The sequence below is a fragment of the Apodemus sylvaticus genome, chromosome 2, assembly GCF_947179515.1.
Source record: "Apodemus sylvaticus chromosome 2, mApoSyl1.1, whole genome shotgun sequence".
Lineage (NCBI taxonomy): Eukaryota > Metazoa > Chordata > Mammalia > Rodentia > Muridae > Apodemus > Apodemus sylvaticus.
Window position 1 is genome coordinate 72,032,617 of NC_067473.1, and position 19,465 is coordinate 72,052,081.

Here is a 19,465-nt window from a genome sequence, read left to right on the forward strand (position 1 = left end):
ACAAAGCCTTGGGTACCACAGTTGCCCGCCGCCGCCTGCTCTTGTTTTTCCCCTTCTAGTACCACAGCACCCTTCCCCAGTAAAGACCTCTAGAACCAAGTTCTCTACCAGACTAGGTTCATCACACCTTGCCAGATAAAGGCACCGCCATCTGAGTTCAAATGAGAGACAGAACCCACAGCTAACACAGGGTATAAACATAAAAAGGAACTCTGGTAAAGGGAAAGTACACGATTTAGGCCCCCAAGGCTGAGAATGCATATCCCAGAGAGAACAGATGTGGAGGATTTTCAAATGCTGAATGCTAGGGATAAAACTTGCTTTACTTCCTTAGGATTGTGCACTGGCTGGTTTTGTGTGTCAACTTGACACAGGCTGGAGTCATCACAGAGGAAGGAGCTTCAGTTGGGGTAGTGCCTCCATGAGACCCAGCTGTGGGGCATTTTCTCAATTAGTGCTCAAGGGGGGGAGGGCCCCTTGTGGGTGGTCCCATCTCTGGGCTGGTATCCTTGGGTTGGACAAGAGAGCAGGCTGAGCAAGCCAGGGGAAGCAAGCCAGTAAGAAACATGCCCTCCACGGCCTTCACATCAGCTCCTGCATCCTGACCTGCTTGAGTTCCAGTCCTGACTTCCTTTGGTGATGAACAGCTGTGTGGAAGTGTAAGCAGAATAAACCCTTTCCTCCCCAACTTGCTTCTTGGTCATGATGTTCATGCAGGAATAGAAACCCTAACTCAGACCTGGGCCTAGAGAGTAAGTTGCCTGAGGACAGAGTTGCTACTAGACAGAGAACGTTTGCTCGGGTTGGGGGTTGCACAGGGTCTTTTACGATCTTAAATTCAACTTCCTACTACACTGTAGCAACACAGATTCTGGTGTCTGTGTGAAAGGCTGAAGCCAAGGGCTCAATGGCGCCACCTTCTGGAAGGATGTATCCTTGCATCCCCACATTTACACATCTTCTGAATGACACAGCAGCCTCTTCATGTGTCTGATAAGAAAACTAGTTCCCTTTTCTTGTTCAGCTTCCTAAAGCTGCCTCGTTCCTCAACCCTTCAGAACCACGCCATTCCTGGTACTTGCTTTGTCGTCTGAGTGCCGTCTCTTCACTCTGCCTCCCTCCCACAGGGGCTCCTGTGATTCCCTGCCCCACCTCCTGGGTACATATTCGCAGTCCCTCTTACTGTGTTCAGGTCTGCAGAGCTAGGTGTCTCTGGGGTCACCATTCTGTCCACCATATCTCTGTTCTGGGGGTAATTCCAGAGTGGTCTCTGCCATCCTTCCATAGCCATGGAGAAACCTGGTGTGACATTGTTCCACTGAGAAGTTCTTCATGCTTGGCTAGGGAAGCCATGGTCTTGACGCAAACCATCAGCAAGAGGTACCGTGAAGACATACATAAGAGCTGCCTCTCCCCTTCTCTGTCCCGCCACAGCAACGCCTCTTCGCCACAGTTCTGTGCCAGCCCATCTACCGCCAGCTTCCTTCCCAGTCAGGGAGCCAGAGCCGGGGTGAGAGAGCAGAGAGGGAGAGAAAGCAGGAGTATGAGGCAGGGGGATTCTCACCCCTGGTGGGAAGGAGAAGTGGGAAGAGTTCTCTTCTCTCCCACCACACCTTCTGCAGGTCTTCTTCATTAAAGAATTTCCTCCTGCCTGTCTGCTTAACCCCATGACTGTTAAAGGTCACCATTTGCCATATTTTACCCGTTATAAACCCTAACAGAGCGGGTAATATGGACTACAATGATTTAGTAGTGCCCTTAGATGTCTGTCCCTTTTGCTGTAGTTATTGTTGTTTGTTTTTCTTTTCTTTAAGACAGGGTTCTTACACTGTAATCCAGGCTGGTCTTGAACTTACCGTGTATCCTAAGCTAACATCAAACTCACAGCAATCCTCTGCTTCAGATTCTAGGACTCCAGGTATAAGCCACCATGCCTGGCCATTTTTTAAATTATTACTTTATTAATGAATTAAAACTAGATATGGTTTTATATATCTTTTTTAATTCGATATATTCTTTATTTACATTTCAAATGATTTCCCCTTTTCTAGCTGTCCACTCCCCGAAAGTCCCATAAGCTCTCTTCCCTCCCCCGTTCCCCCACCTACCCCTTCCCACTTCCCTGTTCTGGTATTCCCCTATACTGCTACACTGAGTCTTTCCAGAACCAGGGGCTTATTATATCTTTAGATATGTGCTTCTCAGCCTTCCTAAGTTTGCAGCACTTTAATGAGCTCTTTATGTGGTGGTGGCCCCCAACCATAAAGCTGTTTTATTGCTACTTCCTAACTGTCATCTTGCTACTGTTACTGAATCATAATGCAAATATCCGGTGTGCAGAATATCTGATCTGCCACTGCAAAGAGGTCATGACCCCCAGGCTGAGAACCACTGCTTTAGATATATCAAAGCTTTGGTTGACTAAACCAAAACTTTTGAGGGAGCATTATTGTTTCAAGGCAGAGGGAATAAAATTTCATTTTAAAAAATGTGAATCTTAGCACCTTTATCCAAGCTCATAGATGCCGCTGGTAAGTACAGGGTTTTGTTTGGCCTTGAGCTCAGTATAAGCACTATAAAATGACTCTCATGAAAGCCAAGTCCATCTAGTCTGAACCCTTAGGAACAGCTGAGAAGAAAGCGGAGGCTCCTTGGTGTGCAGTCAGAAAGTGTCTTGGAGCTAACTTCATTCTCTGACCATGGCTCTGAGAGGAGCATTGTCAAATGTCAGCGAGATTGTTCTGGGCACCTGCCAGGTGCTGGGAATGGTATAGGGCTTTTGTGCATATATTCTCTCTCTCTCTCTCTCTCTCTCTCTCTCTCTCTCTCTCTCTCTCTCTCTGTGTGTGTGTGTGTGTGTGTGTGTGTGTGTGTGTGTGTCCACCATCACATTCCATCCTTTTTTTTTATTTGATATATTTTTTATTTACATTTCAAATGATTTCCCCTTTCCTAGCCCCCCCACTCCCAGAAAGTCCCGTAACCCCCCTTTTCTCCCCCTGTCCTCCCACCCACCCCTTCCCATTTCCCCGTTCTGGTTTTGCTGAATACTGCTTCACTGAGTCTTTCCAGAACAAGGGGCCACTCTTCCTTTCTTCTTGTACCTCATTTGATGTGTAGATTATGTTTTGGGTAATCCAGGTTTCTAGGTTAATATCCACTTATTAGTGAGTGCATACCATGATTCATCTTTTGGGTCTGGGTTACCTCACTTAGTATGATGTTCTCTAGCTCCATCCATTTGCCTAAGAATTTCATGAATTCATTGTTTCTAATGGCTGAATAGTACTCCATTGTGTAGATATACCACATTTTTTGCATCCACTATTCTGTTGAGGGATACCTGGGTTCTTTCCAGCATCTGGCAATTATAAATAGGGCTGCTATGAACATAGTAGAGCATGTATCCTTATTACATGGTGGGGAGTCTTCTGGGTATATGCCCAGGAGTGGTATAGCAGGATCTTCTGGAAGTGAGGTGCTCAGCTTTCGGAGGAACCGCCAGACTGATTTCCAGAGTGGTTGTACCAATTTGCAACCCCACCAGCAGTGGAGGAGTGTTCCTCTTTCTCCGCACCCTCTCCAATACCTGCTATCTCCTGAATTTTTAATCTTAGCCATTCTGACTGGTGTAAGGTGAAATCTCAGGGTTGTTTTGATTTGCATTTCCCTAATGACTAATGAAGTTGAGCATTTTTTAAGATGCTTCTCCGCCATCCGATGTTCAAAAAATATGGAACGCTTCACGAATTTGGGTGTCATCCTTGCGCAGGGGCCATGCTAATCATCTCTGTATCGTTCCAATTTTAGTATATGTGCTGCCGAAGCGAGCACCATTCCATCCTTTTTTAAGGCAGGGTCTCTTACTGAACCAGGAGCTCACCGATTGGCTAGCCTGGCTGGCCAGAGACCTCCAGGGATCCTCCTATCTCTGTCACTGGTGCTAGGGTTACAGGAGGCATTAACATGCCTGGCTTTTACATGCTACTGAAAACTCTCATGCCTGTGTGGTCAATGTTTTATTGAGCCATCTCCCCAGACCCTAAGCACTAAAATTTGATACTTTTAAAAGCACGCTCTATAGAGCATGCATATAAATATTGGTATGTTGTGATATATATATCCAAAAATTGAATGATAATTATCCAGAAACTGACTAGTGATCCAATTATACATTTACTTTGGACAGAATAAAAGGTTCATAATACGTTGTGAAGTTGAAAGAGGGCAGGGCAGGGCTGGAGAGATGGCTCAGTGACCAAGAGCACTGGCTGGTCTTTCAGAGGACCCAGGTTCAATTCCCAGCACCCACATGACAGCTCACAATCCTTTAACTTCATCCCTAGTGTATCCAATGCCCTTCTTCAACCTCCATGGGCACTAAATGCACACAGTACGCAGTCATGCAGGCAGGCAAAACACCCATACACATAAAATAAAATACGATTAGTGGGTTTCTACTCATTTTTAAATAAATGAAAAAATATAACCATCATTAATTATCACCATATGATATTTTCCCAGAATGTTTACATTACTATTTTTCTATATGGATATTTATTGTTTTATCCATTTTTAAAGCATTAGCAAAATATATTACAAGAAAAACTGAGTGAAACACACTCTATGTATATTAAATTAAAAGACTATTTTAAAACATTTTTAAATCCTGGCTTTAAAAAAAAAAGAGAAGCGCTTTGGAGCAGAGTTTTACTGTGTGTTCATAGAGTGGCCTCTGTTAACCTCAGCAGTTTACAGTTAATGGTTGTAACAAGGGGGTGCTGCAGTTACCCATGTATGCCATCAGAGGGCGCCAAAACAGACCGCTGATACTTTGCTTGAAGTAGCTCCATCCCAAGGCATTTCCAACTTAAAACCTGCAAAATTTTCTCTGAATAGAGTAAGTGTTTGTTAGTGATATATTTTAGTACATTTTTCAACGTACAAAATCTTTAACACTTAATCCTGACAGTTCAATGATCTAAGTTACAAGGAAGGTTCCAGACAAACAGTAATAAGGAATGTTCGTGGTGGCCAATTGTAAAGGGAGCATGCCAGTTTCCAGTGTAGTGCACTCTTCAGACAAGTCAGAGGTTCCCATGTGCTTGGGGGGACTGAACCTGATTTCTTATGATCCCCACCTGTCCCGCTGCCCTGAGCTGGAATAGAAGGCTCTTCCAAAGACAGAGTGTGTCAGGCTCAGCATCCACCATTGCTAGGAGGTGTCTCTGGGGTCCTCCTTGGTAGATTCCAGGGAGTTTCTCTGCACTTACTTTCCACATCGACAGACAGACAGACACATTCCAGGCATCTCTTCCAGTATTTTCTCCCCATCCCTCCTACTGTGATGCCTGTCCAGCCTTGACAAGAGGGTTTGTGCCTAAACTTATTGTAACTTGTTGTGTCATGTTCCATTGATATCCCTGGGAGGCCTGCTGTTTTCTGAAGGGAAGCAGGATGTAATGTATAATGTAAAAAGAAAACAAAAGAGTGGCTCACAGAAAAGCCTAGGAAGTTCTAAGAGCTCACAGCCGGGGAAACACAAGGAGACCATAACTGTCTTTAAAAGATAGGCCAGAAGAGGTTGTCATGTGGGGACACAAGGATTCATCATGGTCTGTGAAGCTGTGACTCCACTGTTTGCCCATGTACCTGGGGAATGTGACCAGAAACATGCATTGCTCCAAGTCACTTTCGAGGACTTTCCTCTTATACTTGGGAAGAACAAATTCTGCTAGAGGACATGTGCCATTAACCCTGTCACCTCTACCCCCACTCCCACCCTCAGCCTCTAGGGATGCTAACTATAGCAGAAAAATTCATCTTCTTGTGAAAGGCAAGATGGCCACATTGGACTGCAGTATGGGGTGGAGGTGGAGAGCGTCTGGGGTCAGCATTCCTCTGTAAGCAGATAGCATTGGTTCAGTGAGAGAATCCTTTAAAGCCGTAATTATATAGACAGCGCTGCACTGGAAATCAAATCAGGCAGGTTTTACTCTATGGAAATAAGTGTGGATCCAGCCAGCAAATCATTCAGCCCAGGAAGGGTCTGCATTCAACACATTGTTTTCAAGGGAAGAGCTAGCCTTCCTTTTCCTCTGGGTGGACTTTAGATCTTGTGCTGTTGAAGTAGTTTCCAGAAGCTAGGGTTCAAAGAGGGACATCATCACTCCTGGGATGGTGACATTCTAATGCTGTGTTTCATGTTCTTCCTCCAGGTCGACCATTATCCTGCTGTGGGTTACCATTTACCCAGCTCCTCTGATACGTTCTTCAATTCTCCCAAGTCCCTCTTCCTTGGAAAAGTTATAGGTAAGCCTTTGGTTCTTCAGGTACGAATGTGAGAGCTATGAATGCACCTGACACACGTCTTACACCAGGTAGTGTCAATTTGTATTTTTAAACTATAGCTTGCTCTCCCAATAAGGTGAACCCTGGGCATCTTTGTACAAGGAAACCTATGTGGTGGTTGACAGCATCTCACAAGAATATTATAAAATCCTCTTTGGGGTATTGCTCATGTGATACATTGAGGCTGCTAATCAAATCTCTAATGTGAATTCTGACCAGCACAGAGAGCATCTCAGGCAGTGCCTGAAATGGAAGTAGCATTACATGGTATGTAGTATAAAGCAAGATTCAATGAGCATCTCCCAGCTTCTCTACATAAAATTTGTTCTTTGGTGTATGAAAGGCCTCTGCCTATGTACAACATTTAATTTAACTTCTTCCCTGTGAATCACTCCCAAGAAACTCATCCAATGTCATTTGCAGATTAGAAGGTCATCAGGTAGAGGGCTGAATTTATAATCACCCTTGTCTTTCTCTCTCATGTAAGAAATGGGAGGTATCTAGAAGGAAAGGCAGATGCTATTGCTTATGAGTGTGTTTAGTATTTCACATGAAGCCACCATGCTGTGAAGCAGATGTCAGCGTCAGCAGGAAACACAGCCCACATCGCACAGGGGATGAGAGATCACTTGTTCTGGGGCCCATAGGAGTGACCATAGCCAGGGAAGATGGTTCAGATTACCCCAAATAACGTGCTCCAATGTGGACCTCATTAAATTAGCTTTTATAACCACAGACCAAGCCATAAGTCAAAACACTTTTCCAACATGTTGGTGAAACATTGAGTTGACAGGTCACATTGAGGCAGAGGAAGTCTGCTGTTGGCTTTATCTGATGATATTCCTAGATTTGGGGTGGGCAGAAGGCAACCAATATATTATCTGTGATAATATATTCCAACCTTCCACCTGAGTGAAAATATGTTAGGTGGACAATGAATAATTATTAAGAGGACTAGAGATAATGGCCCAGATAACTCAGTTCTGGGTCTACAGCATTCCATCTGTTTCAAGTCACAAAGTTCTCATCAGACAATCGGCCTTTAAAATATTTTATGTAGTTATGGCTTTTTCCTGGGCACTTCAGTTCACAGTGGTATCTTATAGACTGGGAGAAAGGTCACTCTGTCCAGAGGGTACTATTCATGCTATTTCACCAGGCTGCTTTGCCCATTGTACAGGATGTCAGTTTGTGAAGTCACAAGTTTTTCCAAAACTGAATTTACTTACAAGGCAGCTAGTCACGAGGAAAAGGAACTTCTTAGTCTATATGCATCTCCACAAGATAAGGTTTAGGTGTTTTCATAAGGAAAGGTATTCTGGAGTATATGGGGGGGCTGCATATGTCTGCATTATCTTCATAGCTTTTCACTGAATACATGTTACAAAAATGTCCCTGATAGCATGATCTGTGGGTTGAGTCTGGGACCTTGTGATGACAGAATGTTGCCTGTCGATCATTTGTGCAGACCCAAAACACCAAAACTGGGCTTCGATCATTTGTGCAGACCCAAAACACCAAAACTGGGCTTCAACCAATTTGAGCTAGGCAAGTTATCTGTAAGATACAACTTAATCTGTCTTGACCAAGGTGACCTATTTTTAATCCCAAAGATGAGAGAAGAAAGACCACGGACCCAAATCATCAATGGCCAAAATAATTGAAGCAAGCAATTAATTAAAGCATGCTTTTTTTTATTGATGTACATGTGCTGCTTTCCCCTAAGGCAGGGTTAGATGGTGTTCAAGAGGTCAGCATTGGATGTGAGGAAGACAGGGTTTTATAGCTCAAGGGTAGGGGATTTCCAAATGGGGGATTCAGCATACAAAATAGGTGAGGGTACAGAAGCAGAACACAGCAAGGTGGTCAAAGCAAAGCAGTCATCACAACCTTTTAAAACAAAGGTAGGGTTGCAAGATGGTCAGTATAGGTTTATGAAACAAAAATGTAATTGCAAGGTAGTAGTAAGATATTCATCATAATAGCTCATCCTGACAACAGGGGACCATAATAACATTTTGAAACAAAGGCATGGTTGACATTTCCAGGAATAGGCAATGGAGAACCATTTGTAGTTAAGATTACAGGTGGAGCATAGCCCAATCCTTGAAAAACAGAGGAATAATATAAACAGGAATGAACCTAGTTTGTCCCTAGTGTAAGATGGCTTTTAAAGCTAAGATGGAGGCAGGCTGGCTCATCACTACCCACTTGAGGAGAGCAGCCTAGAGTCAAGCCAGCAACTTGACTGTTTACTTAATGAGACTCAAAACTACTGGGTAAACTGAGAACAAAAGGCTGGAAGCTGGAGGTTTCCTGGATTCTAAAGAGCCTTCACTTGAAAAGGGGAATAGCTCATGCCTCTTACAAGTGAAAAGAATTGGTTAGCTTCATTATGGAGACTTGGTTACATCAGAGCACATTGATTAAAATATGGCTGTGGAGAATATAGGAACAAACAAGAGACTGAACAAGTAATAAAACTGATAATGGACATTTACATAGAATCTCACATAGACTCCATTTTAAGTACTTCAGCTGTATTGACCTTCATCACAACTCCAGGAGGGTGTTGAGATTATTGTCTCCCTTCACAGATGACAAAACCCTGGCACAAATATGTAAAGCAGCTGCCCACAGCCGCCTGGCCAACAAGTAACAGAACTAAACTTGAAGCCAGGCAGACAGACATGAAGACAGCTCTTGACAACTGCTGCTGTGGTCTCTGGGACAGGTGTCCCAGAAATGGAGAGGAGAAAAATAGACAGCAGGAGTTGATAGGGAAATGCAAATCTAAGGTGGAGCAACAGGAATTGAGGCTTTTATGGCACGCCAGGAAGTAGCAAAGACCTTTCTTTCAAACCAGGAACATTTCCATCCTGCTGCTCAGGGAGACAGTCTACCAGGTCAGTATATGGAACCCATATACTGGAAAGGCTCAATTCTCTGGTCAGTAGAAAGGGTGGTTGATAGCAAATGTAGAATGGGGACAAGAATGAGGGCTGCAATTCATTGTCTGTTAGGCCTTAGACATTTGCACAATATGAACAAATAGTGAAAGCACTTTGGTCCCATATGTCCTAAAAGCAACATGCTGGCCTAATATAGGTTGACATAGCATGTGGTTGCACATGGGGAGGTCAGCACAGAGATGACATCTGCAATCCTGACCTGGTTTGCAGCTTTGTCCTTTGTTTGATGGCTTTGTTTTAGTCAGAGGTCGGACAACAAAAGAATGAGAAAGAATGCAGACATAGGAATCTGGCAGAGCTGGTTGGACTTGAAGTCAGACCTGCCTGTGAAAAAAATCCCAGTCCTCTTGCTCTAGTACTTTGAGACTTTAACCTCTCAAAGCCTGGATTGCTTCAAATGCATCATGGAAAACTCATGTGTGTGTTTCTGGATTGTTACTTCCCTGAGGATTGGGGGGTAGGGGGACAATTTATTAAAAGTACCAAGCCCAACATATAAAAAAGTGCTTAAAGACTATTTGTGGAGTAAGTGAACAACATTAATCTTTCAACATTAATCTGGCAACATTTGAGAGAGGGCTTATCCAACACAATGCTTGATGCACAAATAGTGAAAATATTACCACTGTTGGACGCTGGCTGTGTGCAGCCATCTTGTTATATGATGTGTGTATAGGACTCTCTCCATTCCTCCAAGACCACCCCAGACCACTGCAGCCTCTCCAGCCCCACTCACTAAATACAATGTCACTAAATACTGTAACAACCAGAAAAGGCTCCAGACATTACCACCCCAGGATAGCCAATTCACCATCAGTTGATGTCTTTGCTTCTAGCCACAAAATTTTGTCTTCAGTGTGTTACCAACAAGCAGAGCCCATAGTCATTGGCCAAGCATCATGCTTTTCCAACACCAGCATCCCGTGGATTAGTTGTGTCACTTTAAGCCTGTTCCTCTCAACTGATGGTTGGGCAGATGGGTGACTGGCTGCTTTCCTCAAATCCTTAAATGTTTGATCAATTAGGACAGGCAGGACTGGGGAGGAGAGGACCTATATTTCCCTTTGAACAAGCTATTTGCATTTTCCAGACAGGTAAATATTCTTCTAAAAAGATGAGCTGGGCTCCCAACAGATATCTCATGCTCTCTAAAGGTTCAACAATCCCTAGGGACCCAGGCTATGCAGTTATTGCTTTACTAGGTCAACTGCTAATCAGAAAGCGATCCCATAAATGGAGAAGGAGCCAGATCTAAATAAATAATGTGGCTTCCCACTGAGCCCTTTAATGAGCACTGCCTGAGAAAGGACATGTCTGAAGAATAGACAGAGAGGCCTCATCAAGGATAACGAGAGCTTCATAAAGAGAGTGAAGACAAAAGTGAGATAGAATTTTAGCAAGGCTGTTCCTGTAATCTGAGCCCTTCTAGCCAGAAGCCAAGTCCCCAGCAACTAGCAAAGGCTCACAAAGTAGAAAACCCATCATTTACTGCCTGAGTGATGTCCTAGATTTTATGAGTCTGTTTCTTCTCCACAAGTTATCTCTCAGCAAATGTAATTTGAAACCTGAGCTGTCCTCCATTCCCAGCAGTCCTATCAACCCTGTAAGTGTTTAATAACAACACATACCTGAGAGGGATGATCTAATGTGGAGGATAATGAAACCCTTTCAAAGGTATCTTGACAAGGTAGGAAGATGGGATATGAATAATGAAGTGAAATGTAATAGAGACTAAACTTAATTACTGCAGTTAGAAAACAATGACCACTAAAGGAGATCAGAGATCCTGGTCAAGAATAAACTCAGGTGGGGGTTCAATATGAGTGGCATTCCATGGTGACTGAGTCCTTAATGAATCTAATACAAAGCAACTTACGGATATCATGGTATTCATCTTCTGAGAGGACCAAGTAGATTACACACCCATAAAGGAACACTCAAAAGGCCTGCGAATATTTATCCAGAAAGAGTTATAGCTTCAGACAAGCTGAAGAATTAGTTGGCTGGGGTCTCCTGAACTGGCTGGAACAGATACAGTTAGTACAGTTTGTAAGTGGAATGGTCTGCCTCCTCCTCCTCACAAATGAGCAGCCTCTAATTTGAGATAGTCAAGTCTGTATGCTAGAGAGGATTTAAAACAGCAATCAGTGGAAATGTGTTCCCTATACTAAGGAGTTTTCTGGAGTGAGTAAATCCAGACTAGATGAAATCTATAGTACCTTTGAAACTTCAAGGTGTATGGTGGGAATGCTTTTGTGAAAGAGTGGGAAATGCAGTATCTGTCTGGGCTCTGAGATGTTAACCATATTTGGGTCACTTAATATCATCTACTCTGAATATATCCCAGGTATGAATGTAGAGTCAGTATACTGAGCATCATCTCACCATGAATTCTGCTACTAAACAAACAACCAGTATGCTCAGGGTGGCAGTGTTCATTTTCATTTTAGAGAGTGACTAGCCTTTTTCATTAATGTTTCAAGTGATCTCTTTGTGCCATTGTGACTCAGGCTCATATAGAATCACAATGAAGTGGGTCTATTCTATTATAAAAGGACAATACAGCCTCTGTGTACATCTGAGAGGTCACACTTGGGAAGAAGCCAACTACTCATGTAAAGTAGTCCCTGCTTTACTGACCATTATTGACCAGCGCCAGGATCTGGGGTGGCAAAACCCAAGGTAAATGTCTAAACTGAGTTTAATGTAGTTTATAAGTGATACTGGTCCCAGATTCTAACATTTGACCTACTACTGTATTGTCCAAAGCCATTCTGATAGGAGATGTGTTTCAGGGTAACCACAGTGTGATCTCCACAGTAATCCATACTACAAATGTGACAATCCCATTGCTACCTTCTGATAATAAGAAACCCTCATATTCTGGGGCTTTCTAAACCTTCTAGAACTTTGGCGATACTTCACACAGCAGAAAATGACATACTTAATTCTTCATCCATTAATCATAGCTGGGATAAGCATTAAACAGCTAATTGAATATTTCTGACCAAGAAGTTATGGACTGAAAAACAGCATGTATCACGTCCGTGATAGAGCATCCCATTGCAAGACACTCTAAAAAGCTTTCTGTTTCCTTATCACTTGGCATTATTGTTAATAAACCTCAGACAGTGGTTGTTCCACCCACCCAGGTCCTAGGACCACAATGAAGAGAGAGCTCTGTTTACTCATGATGAGTATATACCATGAAAATAGATAGGTAGGTAGGTAGATAGATAGATAGATAGATAGATAGATAGATAGATAGATAAAAGATAAATAGATACATGATAAATAGATAAATAGACAAATAAATAATAACCTTTGCTTTGTAAGCCACAGTGACTACAGGGCTAGTTGTTACTAAAGCACCACCTAGCCTGCACACAAAGATTGCCATAAAGGAGAGGCTTTGTTTCTTTACACCTGCACTTCAGCTCTTAACATTTCCATTTATCAACCACGTGACATTAGCGAGCTACTTCTATTTCTCATCGTGTTTATCTGTTTCCTCTCGTGTAAAGTAACAAGAGCCATGCGATTACTTACAATAACAACATTTAACAGGCAGCACAGGATATGCCCCATGTATAGACTGGTTTTGTCTATCAACTTGACACAAGCTAGGGATTTTCACAGAAAAAGGAGCTTCAGTTGAGGAAACGCCTTCACGAGACCCAGCTGTAAGGCAATTTTTTTCCATTAGTGATCAATGGGGGAGGGCCCAGCCCATTGGGGGGTGGTACCATCACTGGAATGGTGGTCCTTTATTCTATAAGAAGGCAAGCTTAGCAAGCCAGGGGAAGTAAGCCAGTGAGCAGCACCCTCCACGCCTCTTCATCGGCTCCAGGTTCCAGACCTGCTTGAGTTCCCATCCTGACATTCTCCAATGATGGACTGCGATCTAAAAATGTAAGCCAAATAAACCCTTTCCTCCCTAACTTGCTTTTTGGTCATAGTGTTTCTTCACAGCAATACAACCCTTACTAAGACACCCCAACTTATGTTAATAATAATTACTATCTCACTGGAGATTTCAAGTTTCCCACAGTTCCTGTCTTTGAGGGACTTGGGTTTTAGCTCAAAAAGATGAAAAGATTAGACAATTGGAAGGCCAAGTGGTAAGACTAGGGGAAAATGAAGTCTAAGTGTTCCAACATAGTCTGGTGACAGATGGAGAGAATCAGCACCAGGGTATCCTGAAATCTAGAAGAGAGCCAAGAGTGTGGTGTGCAGTCCTGGGGAGGGGTTGCATTCTTGCTGCCCTGTGTACTACACAGTCCTGGCAGCAATAAAGACCAAGTGAATTCTTGCACCTTGGATCACAAGAAATGTATGTTAGCTAGGTCACGTGACATTATCTAGAGTAGACTGCACATGACATGTTGCCACTAGAACATTATGAACATTCCTGGGGTCAGGGGCTATTTGAAAACTCCACGTGCCATTCTAGCAGTTTGGTCTCGGTAGGAAAAGATGCCCCAGGGAACTCTGGGGCAATCATAGAAGTTCTGAGTGAAGATGGCATCACTCGTGCTGACCTCATACCATATGACAGGGCTCTCTGAGAGCATCCAGGACAGGCACTTGATCCAGTCCAGGCATAAGAGACAGTGTGTGAGCCTCAGAGAACTGATCTGTAAACACAGACATGAATGATAAGTTAGGGCTGGGCAGTGGTGGCGCACGCCTGTAATCCCAGCACTCAGGAGGCAGAGGCCTCTGAGTTCGAGGCCAGCCTGGTCTACAGAGTGAGTTCCAGGACAGCCAGGGCTACACAGAGAAACCCTGTCTCGAAAAACAAACATACAAACAAACAAAAAATACCAGAATGATAAGTTAGAATCATTTAAACAAAAGAGAAGAATAGAGTGGTGTCTTGGTCACTGCCCTGTTGCTATGAAGAGACACCATGATCAAGGCAAGTTATAAAAGGAAGCACTTAATTAAGAGTTTGCTTACAGTTTCAGTTTACAATTTATTTTTGTTTTGTTTTGTTTTTGTTTTTGTGACAGTTACATTCAGTTGTGACCCAAGGTAAGGTTATGATTCACATCTTAAAAAGCTGGGCTTTAGAGCACCAAGTCTTTACTACATAGCTGAAACCAAAGAAGAGCAATCATCAGTCAGCCCACAGAATTCAACGGAGGGTGGGTGGGTGGAGACAGAGCTCACCATTGTGGGTGACTTGAGTATGGTCCCAGGAAGATCCCTGGGAAGTGGCACAAATCATGTCACCATGTGTGTCTCAGTTGAGGCACCAGGAAGTCTTGGTGATGAGTCCACCTCCTCCTCAGGATACAATGCTGCTTCCAGGACACCACAACCTGGTCTTTCACTCATACCTAACATGTTCCCAAAGCTGAAGAACATGCAAATGAATACTGGTCCACATTCTTTGGAGCCAAAGGGGAATGCAGTATGTTTTCATCTACCACTGCAAGGTGCAAAATAACTTGGCTGTGCAGGGAAAATGCAGTGTCCTTTGTGCCTGTGATGAACGGATATTCCAGGATCATAAGAACAAGCTACTGGCTACTGGCCATGTGATCTGGCTTAAAGGTAACTCTGCCTTCATCACTGAAGCAAGCCTTCCTGCCTGAGCTGTTCTTTCTCAAACACAAATGCTCGTTCTCTCTAATGGCTAGCTTCATTCGCTCTATCCCTTCCTTGCTTCATTTTTCCATCCTTCTTTTCTTCTTTTTTTATTGTGATACAATTCCATGTAGCCTAGCCTTGCCTCAAACTCCCTAGGTATACAAAGATAGCCCTAAACTTCTGATCCCCCTGCCTCACTTCCTGGTAATACGACTATAGGTATGTAGTAGAATATACCATGTATGTGGTGCTGGGGATTAAACATAGGGCTTCATCCATACTAAGCAAGTATTTTACAAACTGAGGAACACACACACGCACATACACACGCACACACCTTTTTTCTTTCTATAAGAGGGTGGCTAGGCTATAAAAGACCAAAGGAAACAGACAGCAACATACAGCTTATATGTTTACATAATGTGATGGATATGGAGGACCTGGATTCATACTGGCCCTTGAGTTTGCACACCCTGCCAATTGCTGGCTACCAGCCCAGCACTCTGATCTTCTCTTATCCTTACATACTCCTCTAGCCTTGGAGGCTATGACTTGGGATAGATGAACTTTGCACCCCACAGGGCATCTGTCCTCATCTCTGTCATTACTGTTGTTCTCTCAGCTCCCATTTAGGACAAATCCATGAGTCTCTATCATATCCTTGATGTTCTCCATAAAAAAACTTCCAATACCCACATGTCAGGCTCATGGTATATTTGATGGGTTCTACCAGGATCTCCCTAGTGTCTCCCAAAAGTTCTAGGATGGGTAGGAATACAGGAGGCCTCACCCTGTCTTCCTCATCCTTCACATTCCCTGCCCATGTTTCCTACTGACCTGCTATCAGCTGAGGATGGAGTAGCTCTGTCTCGACTCTTTGCCTCTCTTCCTAGGACAGACTAGAGTTATCACACATATGCTCATCCCAAGGTGCTTGCAGACATAAGACCGCAAACCCACTCCTGAAAATGCTTTTCAACACTTTCATTTTTGTCCCATCCACTAACCTCCATGGTCTCTACTTCTTCCATGAGAGGACTAGAAAAACCATAGAAAAAGGAGCAGGAGTGGTGAAGAGCCAGGGCCACCATAGACACCCAACGTACTCCGTTGTCATCAAACTCTCCTGCGTCTAAGTGGCGCTGTGCTACGTCCTTGTTAAGTAGAAGGGTGAGGACCATCTCTGAATCTCTTGGAGACATACTTCCTCCGAGCATTGCAAACTGAATAGAGACACATGGGGACATAATGTATTTGCTCAAAAGTACGTTGGGTGCTTATTGCTCTGTGTTGTCCAGACAATAGGTGGTAGCCATAGTTTTGGTTTGGAATGAGTAAGTTTAAGGAGACAGAAAGACAAAGACAAAGAATAAATAGAGAAAGAAAGGAAGAGGGCTCAAAACATGTAGCAGAAACCAACTGGAAATACTGAGGGGAACACCTAGATTTCTTTTTATTTTTTTCAGTGATTCTTTTTTTTTCATGCATTTTTTTATTCAATGTATTTTTTATTTACATTTCAAAATGATTTTCCCTTTTCTGCCCCCCCCCACTTCCCGAAAGTCACATAAGCACCCTTCCCTCCCCCTGTTCTCCCACCCACCCCTTCCCACTTCCCTGTTCTGGTTTTGCCTTATACTGCTACACTGAGTCTTTCCAGAACAAGGGGCCACTCCTCCATTCTTCTTGTACCTCATTTGATGTGTGGATTATGTTTTGGGTATTCCAGTTTTCTAGGCTAATATCCACTTATTAGTGAGTGCATACCATGATTGATTTTTTGAGACTGGGTTACCTCACTTAGTATGATGTTCTCCAACTCCATCCATTTGTCTAAGAATTTCGCCCATGGCTGAACCTCTGGACTCGCCTTCCCACCGCAGCCATTTTTATATCATGGGGCCGACAATAAGAGTAACCTTTGTAGAAAATGGGTCACTTTTTAGCTGTTCTTAGGGGCACGGGGTTCTTACTTTTGGACTCTTGCTGTTTGGTCTGAAATGGGATAGGGTGGGATAGGGGAAACCCTACTTCCAGATCTAGCCTCTAAGGAAGCTCAAATAGCACATGGCAGGTTAGAGAAACAATGTACATTACATCTATGAGTACCAGGTGATAGATAGGCAATGAATAAAACATGAAAAGCCTTTGTCTTTAAGCCGTGCATGTTCTAATGTGCCATAGATAAAGAATGAAAAGATAATTAGGAAACAGAAGTGTTAGCTAGCTGTAAGTGCTAAGAAGGAAGAAAATAAAGAGTGGCTGGAGGCAGAGAGACAGAGACAGACAGACAGACAGACAGTGACAGACAGAGAAAGGCAGGCAAGCAGACAGACACACTGAGACAGACAGACAGAGCACATGCCAAGATGACAATAAAAATTCCTCTTTGAGTCAGTGATATCTAAGAGGTTTCCTAAGTGAAATGAAAGAGAGAAAGAAAAAGAGACAGAGAGAGAGAGAGAGAGAGAGAGAGAGAGAGAGAGAGAGAGAGAGTTTAAATGTGATACGAGGCAGAGACAAGCTTGGTTTTTCCAAGGGCAACAAGAAAACCCACGATCACTGGGTAAAGTGGGAGGAAATAGCGGCATGAGAAGGCCAGCAGAAGCCAAACTGTTCTGAGGTAGACCATGCAGCAGGTCTGAACATGTATGTGACATTATCTGATTTATGTATTAGGAAGCACATGCCAGCTGCCTGTGCCATTTTCACTACAGAAGGGTCAGGCAGGTGGAAAGACAGGAACACAGAAGCCAGTCACAGATGGAGTGGTGTTTGGATTGCAGGAGGCGCAGTGGTGGCAATGGGGATCCTTCAGAGGACTTTCTTCAGGGGACAACACCTAGCTGGTGTCTCCTGGGGGCGAGTGCCTGAGACTGACAGGTGTGGCAGACAGGAAGCACTCAGAAGAGTGAGGCTGCGCTGCCACCATTCACCGCTCTGCTTCCTGCCTCACTCGGTGCAGACTATGATGACAGCTGACAACTCTGTTCTTCTTTTCCAATCATTATTGGAGAGAATGAGAAATATATTTCTTAAGATGGAGATAGAAAGAAGGTGGCCGTCAAACTGCCTGCTACTGTATCAAGAGCAAGACCCTGGTGGGGACTTGCAGCTTCTGGTAATTCATCTCCACCTCATAAACATGGGAGGGAGCATACTGATAAATGAACACTTGGCAAGCAGTTAATTGAAATTTCTGGTCAGTTGCCTTTGGGTTTTATTATAATGACAAAGGCAGTAGTAAAACACTGATGGGAAATATTTTTTAAGTGATAAGCAAGAAATAACATTAAAGTGAGTGAGAGGAGATTATGAAATTGTGAGAGGAAATAAATTATGAAATAGTGAGAGGAAATAAAGAATGATACAATCTTCATGTCCAAAATCTTTGCAACACTGAAGGAAGTCTTTGCTTTAGATTCTATTTAGATTCTCAGCCTGTAGGTCACAACCACCTTGGGGTCGCATATCAGATGTGTACATTACAATTCATAACAGAAGCAAAATTATAGTTATGAAGTAGTAACAAATAATTTTGTGGCTAGGGATCACTCCAGCATGAGGAACTGTATTAAAGGGCTGCATCATTAGGAAGGTTGAGAAACACTGGATTAAAAGAATATCACACTGATTTATCTGGAAGGTTGACTGCTCATTTTACTTGCATTAATGTCCACTCTTAGATACTTATTGGGCTTTGTTATGACTGCCTTATAAAATCATAAAACCCAAAGAAATAACTGATGGGCCTTTTACTGTCTCAAAACTGAATAAAACAAGGCTTACCAAGTTTGAACCACTTAGCCAAATTGTCACTTGTCACTCAGATGGATCTTTAACAAGAAAATGAATACTTAATAATCTCAGGACCTGAAAGCACTCAACAGACATTGGGTCGAAAGTCTGCCTGTCATACTTGCTGAAGGGTCTAAGCGGACTTTTCTGCAACCAAGTTGTAGCTTTGTTCTAAAGATGGGACCTCATACCAGGGATGTAACAGGCTTGGCCCAGGCCCAGGCCCATGGCAAATATTGAGTACACCCTGGGCCATATTGTAGCATGAAAGATTCCTGATGAAGCCAGTAACTAAAGATGGAAGAAGAAAAGGTGTTTTTGCCAATGAGCCAACAGGTTAAAAACAGAGGGCTGTCATACAAACTCTCTCGCAAGGAGTCACAGACACAATAGCTTATATGGGGTTTTGCAGAGTCTAATTTTAGTTATATCCAGGTAGATACTAGGATGGTCATTAGTATTTTTTCAGTAATCAGTTTTTGTGATGGGATTTCAAGGTTGGTCACAGCCATGGGGCATGCGTGCCGGGAGTTCCCCGGTTCCTGCAAATGTGGAGAGTACCTGGCTAAGGCTGCATGACTGCTGGTGTGCAGTACCTGGCTAAGGCTGCACGGCTGCTGGTGTGCAGTACCTGGCTAAGGCTGCACGGCTGCTGGTGTGTAGTACCTGGCTAAGGCTGCATGACTGCTGGTGTGCAGTACCTGCCTAAGGCTGCACGGCTGCTGGTGTTCTTGGTTTTTCTTTGC

The 19,465-nt window shown here is 43.4% G+C and overlaps 1 protein-coding gene and 1 non-coding gene across 2 annotated transcripts in view; one reads left to right on the forward strand and one right to left on the reverse strand.

Annotated features, from left to right (window-relative positions):
* Positions 1-19,465, forward strand: part of Cntnap2 (contactin associated protein 2) — a 1,662,736-nt gene that overhangs the window by 1,550,073 nt on the left and 93,198 nt on the right. The window contains exon 21 of the mRNA XM_052172851.1: positions 6,219-6,312. Within this exon, the coding sequence (XP_052028811.1) occupies positions 6,219-6,312 (94 nt within the window). The remainder of the gene's footprint in view (positions 1-6,218; positions 6,313-19,465) is intronic.
* On the reverse strand, positions 3,728-3,834 carry LOC127679651 (U6 spliceosomal RNA). The gene has a single exon (XR_007976898.1). It is a non-coding gene; the product is annotated as a U6 spliceosomal RNA (small nuclear RNA).